The sequence below is a fragment of the Equus przewalskii genome, chromosome 1, assembly GCF_037783145.1.
Source record: "Equus przewalskii isolate Varuska chromosome 1, EquPr2, whole genome shotgun sequence".
Taxonomy (NCBI): domain Eukaryota; kingdom Metazoa; phylum Chordata; class Mammalia; order Perissodactyla; family Equidae; genus Equus; species Equus przewalskii.
Genome location: NC_091831.1, coordinates 170,804,014 through 170,816,943, shown reverse-complemented (window position 1 = coordinate 170,816,943; position 12,930 = coordinate 170,804,014). Strand labels below are relative to the sequence as shown.

General features: G+C 38.1%; 1 protein-coding gene across 2 annotated transcripts in view; it reads left to right on the top strand.

The window, feature by feature from the left end:
* The window catches only part of SNX6 (sorting nexin 6), a 49,200-nt gene that overhangs the window by 22,031 nt on the left and 14,239 nt on the right, over positions 1-12,930 (top strand). For both annotated transcript variants that reach the window (XM_070588041.1, XM_070588050.1), the window contains exons 7-10: positions 1,690-1,785; positions 4,022-4,127; positions 10,219-10,294; positions 11,929-11,968. In XM_070588041.1, coding sequence (XP_070444142.1) covers positions 1,690-1,785; positions 4,022-4,127; positions 10,219-10,294; positions 11,929-11,968 — 318 coding nt within the window. The remainder of the gene's footprint in view (positions 1-1,689; positions 1,786-4,021; positions 4,128-10,218; positions 10,295-11,928; positions 11,969-12,930) is intronic.

The window sequence follows — 12,930 nt, the reverse complement described above, 5'->3', positions numbered from 1 at the left end:
GTCTGTATTAAATTCCTTGTGTGCTGGCCTAGTGCCCTGTGAATCCCACTGACATTACACCCCTCATACTATATTTAATCGTATGCTTACTTCTCTGTATCCTCCTCTGTACCATAAGTTACTTTAAGAGTAGGGGCCATCTCTTAATCTTTATATTTACAGTGCATGACTGAAATAGACACTCATTAATGTTTTGTTAATGAGTGAATTAATGAATTAATTAATAAAAATACAATTAAAAAAAGAAAACAGTGCATTGGGAGGTCTAAAGATACAGCAGTGAATTCCCTCTGGGAGTTTAGAAGGATTTCATGAAGAGATGCCCTTTAATTTGGATGTTTAATTAAGTCTGAATAGAATTTTTGATGAGAGAGGGGATACTATTTCAGGTACAGAGAACCTGAGTTCCAAGCTCCTTTTGAAAACTATTTGAAACATAAGACGTGTGGGGTAGAGTGGTTGGTAGAAAGGTAAGTTGAACCAGATTGTTGAAAGTCTCAAATGCCATGCTAAGGAGACTGGCCTTCATTCTCTGAACGTCGTGAAGCTCTGTGAAGTTAGTGAGTAAGGAGGAGATGTTCAAAATTTGGTTTTGGAATGTTGTCCCAAGCAGCAGAATGGATTGAATTGAGGAGTTGGGGGATGTTAACTAGTAGTCCAATGTAGTAGTCTAGAGGTGGTGAGGACTTTTACTAGGACAGTGGGAATGGAAAGGGACAGATTTAGACATTTGCTGGTAGAATTTGAGCTTTGAGAGAAAGGAGGAAGTTGTAGATTATTTCAAGATATTCATGAGGTTTTAGGGAACACATGGGAGTCCAAGAGACTGCTTGGTGGATGGAGGGGTCATGAATATAGGGAACCAGAAAGAGGAAAAATCTGGAGATTAGATTATGAGTACTGTTTTAGGCACATCTAATGCAAGGTTAGCAGAATCTCCATGCAACAAGGATATGATTTAGGCAATTGGACATAGGATCTAAGTTTCAGGAAAGAGCTTAGGGGTAACGATCAAGACTTGTGTCAGTTACATAAAGGTGAGCATTGAAGCCATGGCCATGGGTAAGGAAATTAGATGGGATGTTCCTATCTGGGGCGTCCTGATGCAGCAAGTGGTAGAGTCAAGCGTTAGCTGCTTCTTCGTTTTGCGTTTAAATAACCATTCATGCTATGCAAAGTCATTTTTTATATACCTGTACTATAAACTGCTGACCCCAAAAACAGGACAAGAGATGATATTTGGATGAGTTCAGAATGGAGAATTTGCAGAAAATATTTTCAGAGCTTTTACAGAATCATATGGTGGTATATTTTACTCCAGTAAATTTCACATATTTAAAGGAACTTCTTGATTAACTTTTTAGTTGTCTTTATATTATTTAGTAGTGTTTGACAAAGTATAGTGAGAGAGCTTTTTGCAATAGAATTATCAAATATCCTTGTCAAATTTGAGATATCTAGACCTTCTTGTAGGTCAGCTGAATTTGAATCTTTGAGAGTGAGGCCACACTCCTTTTTAATGTCCTAAAGTTTGAAAATCACAGGTACACATGATGAAACTGCCACTTTATTAAGCTTGAAAACTGGGATCCTTTGGAAATTGCCATTTTGCTGTCAGAGAATAGAGGAAGCACTGCTTTCCGTTTGTAATATAAAAAAAATGCTAACTTCAATTTACCTTCCTTTCAGTTGAGTGTGCGAGGGAAAAATAAAAAAGAGAAACTTGAAGATTTCTTTAAAAACATGGTTAAATCAGCAGATGGAGTAATTGTTTCAGGAGTAAAGGTAAGACTTTATTTGACCAAGAGGTATTGGTTTGAGAATTTACTTCTTTTAAGAGGGAGACAGATTGAGGTTTCAGATGCGCAGGTTATATTGGAGTAAAAGAGAAGTTCACACAGGAGGATCCTTAGGCCTGGGAAGCTGAGCCCCGCGCCCTGGGTTCCACTCTTTGGAGAGTACCTTTCTTCAACGGCTGAGAGGTCTCAGGTCCAAGGGGATTGCCCACCTGGAGCCCCCACGCCCCTTCCCTCCAAGCCGGACCGTGCTCCAGGTCTCTGGAACCTCCTATTTCCCTGCCCAGTTCCCAGGCTTTGTTCCAGGTCCTGCCTGGGCTTCTCTGAGCTCATCCTGCAGTGGGTGGACTGTGCCACTGGTATATGCACTCGATGGGTGATCGAGGGGTGACCATGGGGCAGCTGGGTAGAGGGAAGGAACAGGGAGAAAATCATTGTGCAGGATGGAATGTCCAGCCACATGCACACGAGGTCTCTCTGTGCCTTAGAGAACTACAGGGTGGGGCAAGAAGAGGGGCGGCCTCCATTTGTACGCTTGGCCTTGGCCTTACAAATGTTGGGGGAAACCTGGGTTCCCATTTGGAGTTCGAAGAGCTCAGCTGAGGTTATCTCTTCCTCTGAATCTCGGTTTCCCATTTTCTAAATGTGGTTAATAATATTACCTACCTCACAGGATTGTTGGAAAGATTAAACGAGGTAATATGTGTCATAACACTTACAGAGTTAATTATTTACCTAAATGAGACCTAAATTTTCTTAGTGATGTTCTAAAAATGGTACAAGAATTGATTTATCTGAAAACTTTTACCATTAAAATATGAGAAAAATGTTTATATTACGTTATCAAGCAAATACTAAAAAAGAGAAATAGTGATGCTTTATCACCATTGCCTGTTTTTATAGATACATCTACAATAAAACTTAGGTGTGAAATACTATTTATCTGATTTCTACTTTGATTTTTCAGAGATAGGTCAAGTGATGTGTTGACGATGCATGTGCTGTTTATTAATAATTAAAAATTAGTGGGGCCAGCCTGGTTGCACAGTGGTTAAGTGCATACGTTCCGCTTCAGCAGCCTGGGGTTCGTCAGTTTGGATCCCGGGTGCAGACATGGCACCACTTGGCAAGCCATGCTGTGGTAGGCGTCCCACACATAAAGTAGAGGAAGATGGGCACTGATGTTAGCTCAGGGCCAGTCTTCCTCAGCAAAAAGAGGAAGATTGGCAGCAGTTAGCTCAGGGCTAATCTTCCTCAAAAAAAAAAAATTAGCTGCTTCCTAATAAGGACTCAGCTTACTTCCATTTTGATGCTGCTAGGCATTAATTTTGAACATTTCTCTTAGCATTAAATGTAAACCACTATATTATTAAGATTTTAATTTAATTTTATGTTAGTAATAACTAACATTTTTTGAAGATTTACAATGTGTTGCTTAGTAGCTCACATTTTCTTATTTCATCTTCGCTACAACCCTGCAAGTTAGATAGTTTTATCCCCGTTTTTACAGTTAAGAAAACTGGTACACATGAACTACAGATTTTAAGTCACATTTTATCCGTACTTTATCTTCTTGCATTCTGTTGATGTGTCTTGAATTACATCATGTCAACTGATGCTTTTTCATTAAATGATTGCTATTGTCAAAGAGGGGGAACTACTGTTAACAATTTTTATTTTTAATGTATATTTAGCTTTGTTCCCAAAAAAGGTTGAAGATGCTAGTTAACGCCATAACTGCTCCCAGATAGTTGGTTTGGCCAGGTTCCCCAAAGCAGAGAGGGCCCTGTTGAGAAGGCCCGGCAGCCTTCAGGCACGGCCCATAGAATACATGAGACCAAGAGAGAGAGATTTTCGCTTGTCTAGCAGAGTTTCTTTCTTTTTTCTCGGAAGCCATCGGTCACTCCCGCTGGCATAGTTATTTGTTGGGGAGGCCGGATTGGAGAGGCAGAGCTCAGGAGCATGTTTCAGAGTACAGCATGTGAACGTGAACCACGTGGGGAGCTCAGCCTGGGGACACAAACCACAGATTTCTTCCTTGAGAGATGGAAACGCATGTCTGTTAAAGTCTGAACTTATTGATGAAATCACTCTAACACCTGATTATTAGAGGATAGCTGTGCTGTTTTATTGATGATCTTTTATGATTAGAATGATAAACTGATTTGCGTATTATACTAAAGCAAATAAGTGAAAAAAGTTTATGTTTTCTTTTGATCTTATAGGATGTAGATGATTTCTTTGAGCATGAACGAACATTCCTTTTAGAATATCATAACCGAGTTAAGGATGCATCTGCTAAATCTGATAGGATGACAAGATCCCACAAAAGTAAGGTTTTTTCTCTATGGCTAAAGCTTACACTTTTTAATGGTATAATTGTAGAGTCGTGTTACTTACAGTTTAAGTCCTGATAACGAGCAGTGGTTCTTGAACTGCGGTCTATGGAACTTTGACCCCGAGACCCTTTTAGCAAGTCTGTGAGGTCAAAAGTACTTTCACTGTAATCTTCCGATGCTTTTTGGCTTTTTTCAACATATTGACTTTTACACTGATGATGCAGAAGCCATGGTGGATAAAATTGCTGGTGCCTTAGCACAGATCAAGGCAGTGGCACCAAACTACTTACGGTCACTGTATTCTTTCTCACCATGCATTTGCAATTAAGTAATCATTTCAATTAAGAATTTACTTGATGAAGCACTAGAACTTTTTAATTATAATTAATCTCCTCCCTTGAGTACACGCTGTTTTACATTCTGGGTGATGAAATGGGAGGTATGCATAAAGCACTTGCATACTGAAGTGTGGTAGACTCTAGAAAAGCCTTTTAGTGATTGAGTTGCAGCTGAACTAGCTACTTTTTTTCAGAGAACACCATTTTTACTTGAAAGAATGACTGACAGACAAATTGTGGTATGTATTATTCAGACTTAAGTATTTGGTAGACATTTTCTCAGAAATTAACCAAATGAGCCTGTCACTTCAAGGGAAACAACTGACAGTATGTGTTAACAATGATAAAAGTCAAGCTTTCCAGCAATAATTAGAATTTTGGAAAACTTGTATCCATCACCATGAGCTTCCCAATAATGAAAGACTTATCTAAGGAGATTGATAATAATATTAGTGAATGTGAATTTTTGATATTATATACTGAAGTGTGTCAACATTTGGAAGATTTGCATAATTCATTGAATTAGTATTTTCTGAATGATCAAGTGCATGAAGTTACAAAATCATGTATGTAAAAGATCCATTCAAAGTGCAAGATAGACCAATGGGGTTTTTTGAACAGCTTTATTGAGATATAATAGATATCATAAGCTGCACTATTCAGCATATACAGTTTGATAAGTTTTGACTTGTTTGAAATCATTGCCACAATCAAGATAATGAAATACCCATCACCAGCGAAAGTTTCCTTGTGGCCCTTTGAAGTCCTTGCTTCCCATCCATCTTCAAGCTACCATTGATCTGCTTTCTATCTCATATAGATTAGTTTGCATTTTCTAGAATTTTGTGTACATAGAATAAGACAGTATGTACTCTTTAGTGTCTGGCTTTGAAACTCAACAAAATTATTTTGAGATTCATCCGTGCTGTCATATGCATCAGTAGTTCATTCCTTTTTATTTCTGAGTGATATGCCATTATATGGCTATACCACAGTTCTAACCATTCAGCTATTGCTGGACATTTGGGTTGTTGCTAGCTTTTGGCCATTATGAATAAAACTGACATGAACCATCTGTATATAAGTCTTTGTATAGACATATGCTTTCATTTCTCTTGGGTATTACCTAGAAGTAGAATGGCTGGGTCATGTGGGAAGTGTATGTTCATTCAGCTTTTTAAAAAATTGCCAAACTTTTTTCCAAAATGATTGTACCATTTTACATGCTGTGTGTGAGAGTTCCAATTGTTTCACATCATTGCCAGCAGGGATGGTCAGTCTCTTTCATTTTAGCCATTCTAATACGTTAGTAGTGGTGTCTCAATGTGGTTTTAATTTGCATTTCCCTAATGACTAATGATGTTGAACATCTTTTCTGTGTAAGTCCTCCAACTTTGTTCTTTCAAAGTTGTTTTGATCCCCCTAGGTTCTTTACATTTTCATACGGATTTTAGAATCAGCTTGTCACTTTCTACAAAAATGCCTCCTCAAAGAATGATGCAAGAATTTGTCGTTCTTTTGATTGGAACTGTATAGAATCTGTAGATCAGTTTGGAGAAAATTGACATCTTAACAGTATTGATTCTTCTGACTCAAGAATATGGTATATATCTGTCCATTTAGTTAGGTTTTCTTTAAATTCTCTCAGCAATGTTTTATAGTTTCCAATGTACCAATGTTATACATCTTTAGTTAGATCGATCCCTAATTATTTTTTGATGCTATTGTAAATGATGTGGTTTTTAAATTTGTTTCTAGTTCTTCTTTACTAATATATAGAAACACGACGTATTTTCAATATTGATCTTCTATCTTGCAAACCATACTAAACCATACTAATAGTAGTACTATTCTACTACTAATAGTAGACTATTAGTTCTAGTAACTATTTTGTGGATTCCTTAGGATTTTCTACATAGATGATCATCTGCTAATAAAAAGTTATGCTTCTTCCTTTTCAATTTGTATGCCGTTTCTCTTTTCCTTGCCCTGATGTACTATAGCTATACCGTCCACTCCAGTGCTGATGGAAGTGGTGGGGGCAGGCATTTTTGCCTCATTACTTATCTTGTGGGGAAAGCATGCAGCTTCAAACCATTAATTATGTTGTCATGTGTAGGTTTTTCTTAGATGCGTTTTATCAGGTTGAGAAAGTTCTCTTAAACTCCTAGTTTTCTGAGAGGGTTTTTTCTTTTTTTAAGTCAGGAATGAGTGTTGGATTTTGTCAGATGTACTTTTTGCAACTATTGAGATAATCATATGGTTTTTCTTTTTCAGTCTATAAGTGTGGTTAATTGCATTGATTGACTTTCAGATGTTAAACCAACTTTGAATTCTTGGGATAGATATCACTTATCCAACTGGGGTTTAATGTAACAGAGTACAAAAAGTTCGTTGATAGGCTTTTAGATTCCACATTGCTAACTCTTAAAGAAACTACTACTTGTTGAGTTTTGATGTGGTATCAAAGAAGAATATCCTCAATTATCTGAAAATAGTAGTAAAATACGTCTTCCCTGTCAGTTACACGTCTGTTTGAGGCTGGATTTTCTCTACATACTTAAACAAAAACAATATATCGCAGTAGGTTGAATGCAGAAGCAGATAAGAGAATCCAGCTGTCTTCTGTTAAGCCGGACACAAAAGAGATTTGCAAGAATGTACCAGTCACTCTGCTCACTAATTTAAATTTGAAATTTAAATTTAAAGCTATTGTAAATGTGAAATATTATTTATGTTAACATAATGGTTTTGATATTGTTATTTTAAATGAATTAGTAAATATTTTAAAATTTTGTTTTACTTTTAAAAAGAAATACAGTACATTTGATAAATATAACTGACATAAATGAAAGCTCTTCAGGGTCCTCAGTAGTTTTGAAGAGTGTAACGGAGCCCTTAGACTAGAAGGTTTGAGAACCTCTGATACAGACACTCACTCAGTAGGGACCTGAAAGTGTGAGCCTCTATTTTTGAGGATTGTTACGTGTCGGAGTAGAAAGGAGGAAATGCAGAAGTCTCTGGCTTGGTAGCTTCTGTTCTTGTGTCATTCTTTTAGGAGGGTTAAGAATTATTTTTATATTTTATTTTCTTATAGCTTTGTGATTTGCAGATTTCTTCTAAGAAGTAGTGGTTTATACTTGCCTGTTCCATAATTAAGAACTCTAAAGTAAAAGTGTGGGAAACCTGAATTTCTTCCTAGATTCATTACCAATTTGCTTTAGAGCCTGTTAGACCACATGTTTAGTCTTATGTGGGTTTCCTTGTTTATAAAATGACATTAAGGATAGAATATCTTACACTTTTACTCCTCTATTAAGAAAAAGTTTGTAAATATGAAACGGTACATACTAGTGTGGATTGTAATTATTAGGAATTAGGAATGCCCTTAATTTTAGGTTTGATGACTTAAAATGGGACTATACTTTTTTTTTTGTAAGATTTTTTTTTTTTCCTTTTTCTCCCCAAAGCTCCCCAGTACATCGTTGTATATTCTTAGTTGCGGGTCCCTCTAGCTATGGCATGTGGGACGCCGCCTCAGCGTGGCTCGATGAGCAGTGCCATGTCCGCACCCAGGATTCGAACCAACAAAACACTGGGCTGCCTGCAGCGGAGCACGAGAACTTAGCCACTCAGCCATGGGGCCGGCCCCCCTACTATACTTTTTAATTTCTTACAGACCTATTTAGTTCATAAACTAAATATCTGTTAGCATATGGCATATCTATTTTGTACCAACCATTTTGTTAGACGGTGGTGACTTCAAGATGAAGAAAATATAGTCTGTGCCTTTAAGGAGGGCAAAAAATTACAGTACATTGTAATAAGTCTTATCACAGAGGATGTATTGTGGCTGTGGAAACGTGAAGAACTGCAAAGGTAGAGAATCAATCATCTGTTAAGGAAACTGAAGAAATTAGTGATTCTTCTTATTTCTATTTATTGACCCAGACGGAATGGTGCTTTAGGAGAGATGACAGTGAACCTGTTTTACAAAATACTCATCATAAAGTAAAAACCACTTCTTTGTAATGAATGAACTTTGCCTGGAGTATGAAAACTTAAGCCTTTCAGCATCATTGTGAATTCTGAGGTATAACATCAGGGCAGTTTGCATATTGTCTGTGATCACATAATAATGTGAAGAGGGTGATGTTCTCAGAGCCAGGTGTTATTAGAATCCTGGAATTTCTTTCTCTAAAAAGTACTTTCAGGGCCAACTTAAGCATAAAATATTAATGTATTCGATAGTAAACACAAAACTCGTTTTTGATTCCTGCCTCTTGATAAACCAACCTTTAAGTGATTTTTAGGTATTACTTATTTTTTAAATGAAACTTGGAGGTTAAGATAATAGGAAGGAGTCCCACCTACAAAAGTTACCGTCCACAGATGTTAAAATAGGTGTTTTGACTAACACTAAGTACAGTAAACAGTCACTAAATTTCAGATTTATCAATTGAACGCGGTTTTGTACAACACAAGTATAAGAATTACTCTTTTGTTAGAGAACAAACACATGAAAGCCTGTAAAACTACTGCTAGTATACGTGGGAATTTCCGTTCAAAGTAGGCATGTCTTGGATGTTATTAATTAATAATAGCAAACATTTGTATAGTACTGTACTTGCTATTTGCTAGGTACCATAGTAAGATTTATTAACTCATTTAATCCTCCAAATAATTACAGGAAGTGGGTACTATCATTATCTCCCATCTCCAGGTGAGGAAATTGAGGCATAGACAAGTTAAGTGATGTGCTGGTTTTCGGGAAGCTGGGATTGGACCCCAGGCAGTAGGCATTGCACTGCACAGTCCTTTTTCTGAAACCAGTAGAAGCATCCGTTATAATCTTTTCGCAACAAGCGCCTTGTCCTGTGGGGCGAGCCCTAGGAAGAGTATTGTGCTGAAGTTGAATACTTGGCTTCCCAGCACCCAAGGGTAGTGTGCCACCATTCATCTAGCTTGCCACCTGCCATCATTTCCCCTCCTCCCTCAGGGACTGGGTGTAAATCCTGCCTATTTCACTTCCTACGTATCTTTCAGCTTTGTGGGTTTCTCTCTGCTCTCACCCTTCCCACGGTCTTCATCCTGACCCTCTGTGTCTGACACAGCAGTTTCCTAGTTGCTCACCCTCCCTTTGTGTCTCTCTACTTCTAGTCTTTACTCTGGGAAGCAGCATTGGTTGTCTAAAATCGTTATCGGGTTGATTTTACCACCACTATGCTGTAGGACTGTTTAATAACACCTGTTCCCGCAACTTCAAATGCAGTCTTTATCATGGCGTACAAAACCCTTTCTTCCCCAAGTTGCTTCCAATTTATTTCTCTGTCTGCAGCTCCCTGCACTGCCCTCCGACCCTGCAGGCCATACTCCCAGAAGGCTCTCTGAGCAGACTCTGCTCTGTCAAATCTCCCTGGCCTTTACCCATGCTCTTCCCTTCACCCAAAATGCTCTCCCCTCCACTTTGCCCGGTAAAGAGTGCTCGTCCCACAAGCTCCAGCTCATTCTGTAGTGTCTTCAGATCCTCGCCCGACTCACTCGGGGAATCGTGTTTCCTCTGCTCCCAAACTAGTTTGTACCTCCATCTAGTATAATGTTCCTCATACTGTGTTAGAGTCATGTTTGTCATTTCCTTCACTAGACTGCGGGTGTCTCGTATCACATACACATTGTTTGACAGGCTCAGTAAGTATTTTTGAATCAATGAATAAATATATTAAATTCTTAAAACTTTTTCTCTAGGTGCCGCAGATGATTACAATAGAATTGGTTCTTCGTTATATGCTTTAGGAACTCAGGATTCTACAGATATATGCAAGTAAGGATTCTAATTAAAAACCGTAAATATGCATAAAACAGAAAACTTTTGTTGGCAGCCTGGGCACACACAATGCTTCTGACCCAGCAGGCATTTTGGAGTATTTTTATCCAAACACATTGATAATAAGGAGCTTCTTACGACACGTGGGTCAGCGTCATTTTTCCTCCTCCCTTTCTCTCTCATTTTTTAAATTTGAGAAATAAAAATGGACTTTAACGTATAATTTTAACATTTACAATGTTTGATTTGATGAAAACGGGCTGATTTGTGTTTGTGTGTGTGTGAGAGAGAGAGAGGCAGATAGAATTTATGTCAAAATGTTGTTAGGTTTGATAAAGCTTATTATAAATAAGAAAGGCTATTTTGGAAGTAGAATATATATGTGTGTATTTCATTGGAGCCCAAATTCACTTTTAAAGTCAAATTTGACGCTATCGGTTTGCCCTTTTTCCAGAGGCCGGCTCTTCCAGTTTCCCGGCTGAGTGAGTGTTAGAGCGTCCTAGGGGCAGCCGGATGGGAAGGTGGTGGCACGTCAGTGTAGAAAAGCTCTCTAGAAGTTTGCTTACACAGCTGTCCTTTGCTTACTTTATGCTAGTTTTCCACTTTAATTTTAGTCTAACTGTAGTTCATTTTAGTTGCTCCCATAATATTGTTTAAACTCAGCTCTTCATTGAAAAATAATTCAAACATATTTGTAAAACGTTTTTAAGTGGGAAAACTATTTTCATAGTCCATGTCTGTCTCCAGACCACATCCTGAACTTTTGTCTAGTCTATCCTGTCTCAGTAGACAGAGAAGATCCAAGTTTTTCTGCAGAGCAAGGTACCATCGCTTACACTAATTAACAGGCTACCTTCCCGAAGAGTTAGTTGTTAAGAATTTGATTAGAGGAAACAAGTCAACCTTGCCACGTGTTATCTGACATAAACCTGTCAAAGCAAGTTCTTTTCAATAAAGCAGAGTTCATCAGATTGTGCTTTTGCTTTCAAAGTATTTGCCCGAATCCAATTATAATGTCATCTATAATTACAGGTTTTTACAGAATATCCTTTAACAGTTTGGCGTTGGGATATTTTTTACTTGGTGCCAGCATTTGACAGAGAGGCTGTTTAGTTAAAAGTGAAAGTGAATTCTGAGACAGAGACTGGTCATCCATTTCTTTGTTTTCCAAAACAAAGCAGCTCTATCTGAAAATGTTTAAAACATAGCATTCAAATAACTTCAAGAACTGTCCCGGCTGCAGTGTTTTCCTTTTAAATCAGCCTTTCGTCTCTTTGGATGTGACCCTTCTGTGCTTCTGTGATAATGTTGAAGGTGTACGCTTTATTTAGTTTTATGTGGCACATTGCTAAAGAATATCAGGACAAATTGTGAAGTTTAATGTATGGCTTAGACTGTCCTCTTGAAATGAGAAGATTTTCCGTAACAGCAGATTTCAAGCATCTGTCCCCTGGGTGGAGGTGGAGAGATTTTTGTGGAGCTGAATGTCATCTGCAGTGAACAAGACCATCCGATCTCGTAATGAGACGAGAATGTCCATTAGCAATGTGGTTTGGGGGCACCTTCTCTGAACATTTGAGATGGAAAATTCTTTCAGAGGTAGCTTCTGATGAAGTATTTTTCCTTTCCAGGTTTTTTCTCAAAGTTTCAGAACTGTTTGATAAAACAAGAGTAAGTACCATTAATTGCCCTTTGGGAGCGTAGACCTCTGCGTCCAGTCGTGTTCACCTTGTGGCTGTGTTTAACTTTACTGAGGAAGACGCGTTGCACTTCAGGATGAAGGGACACATTTAGACTTGAACATTTCGAGTTGCTCAGGAAATTGGATTTTTGTTACGGCCTTTTGGTGTTTGTGCAAAAGTTCACATTTTTGATCAGAAAACACGTTAATTACGGACACTGGGTTTATTTTTATGAAGAATTGTGCTTTTCTGCGACTTTGTAAGCCCGAAGGAAGTCTTAGATTCATTATAATTTTACCAAGACTGTATTGCTTTTGATTTCCCGTGAAAGACTGGTTTAAAACTGAATTGTGTAAAAAAAAGAAAGAAAGAAAGAAAGTGAGTTGTATCAATATGAGGCAAGTGTACAACTGCAGGAGGTTTCATTCACAGTAGTAATAATTTAATATTAGCATAGTCTTGGTTTTCAGGGATTGGTCTTAGGTACAATAATATAATAATATTTAACATTTTTGATCAGTTGATAGAATAGTGAAAATGTTTATTAGATGCTTAGTGGTGCTTAGCTGAGAGTGGTGGTGGCTAGTCCATTGCAGAAAGCTGATTTCGGCATGACCTTGTCAATTGAGTGATGTGGTGGAGATAAATAAAGGAAAAGGAGGTGTTCGGTGCCAGCCACGGTGGCCTAGTGGTTAAGTTGAGCATGCTCCGCTTCAGTGGCCTGGGCCCAGTTCCCGGGCATGGACCGGCACCACTCTGTTAGTGGCCATGCTGTGCTGGCAGCCCACATACTCAAAAATAGAGAAAGATTGGCATGGATGTTAGCTCAGGGCAAATCTTCCTCAGCAAAAAAAAAAAAAAAAAAACGAAAGAAAGAAAGAAAGGAGAAGTTCTCTCACAAAGGAAAAAGTCCTTAAATACCTCACTCTTGTTATACCAGGGTCCATATAG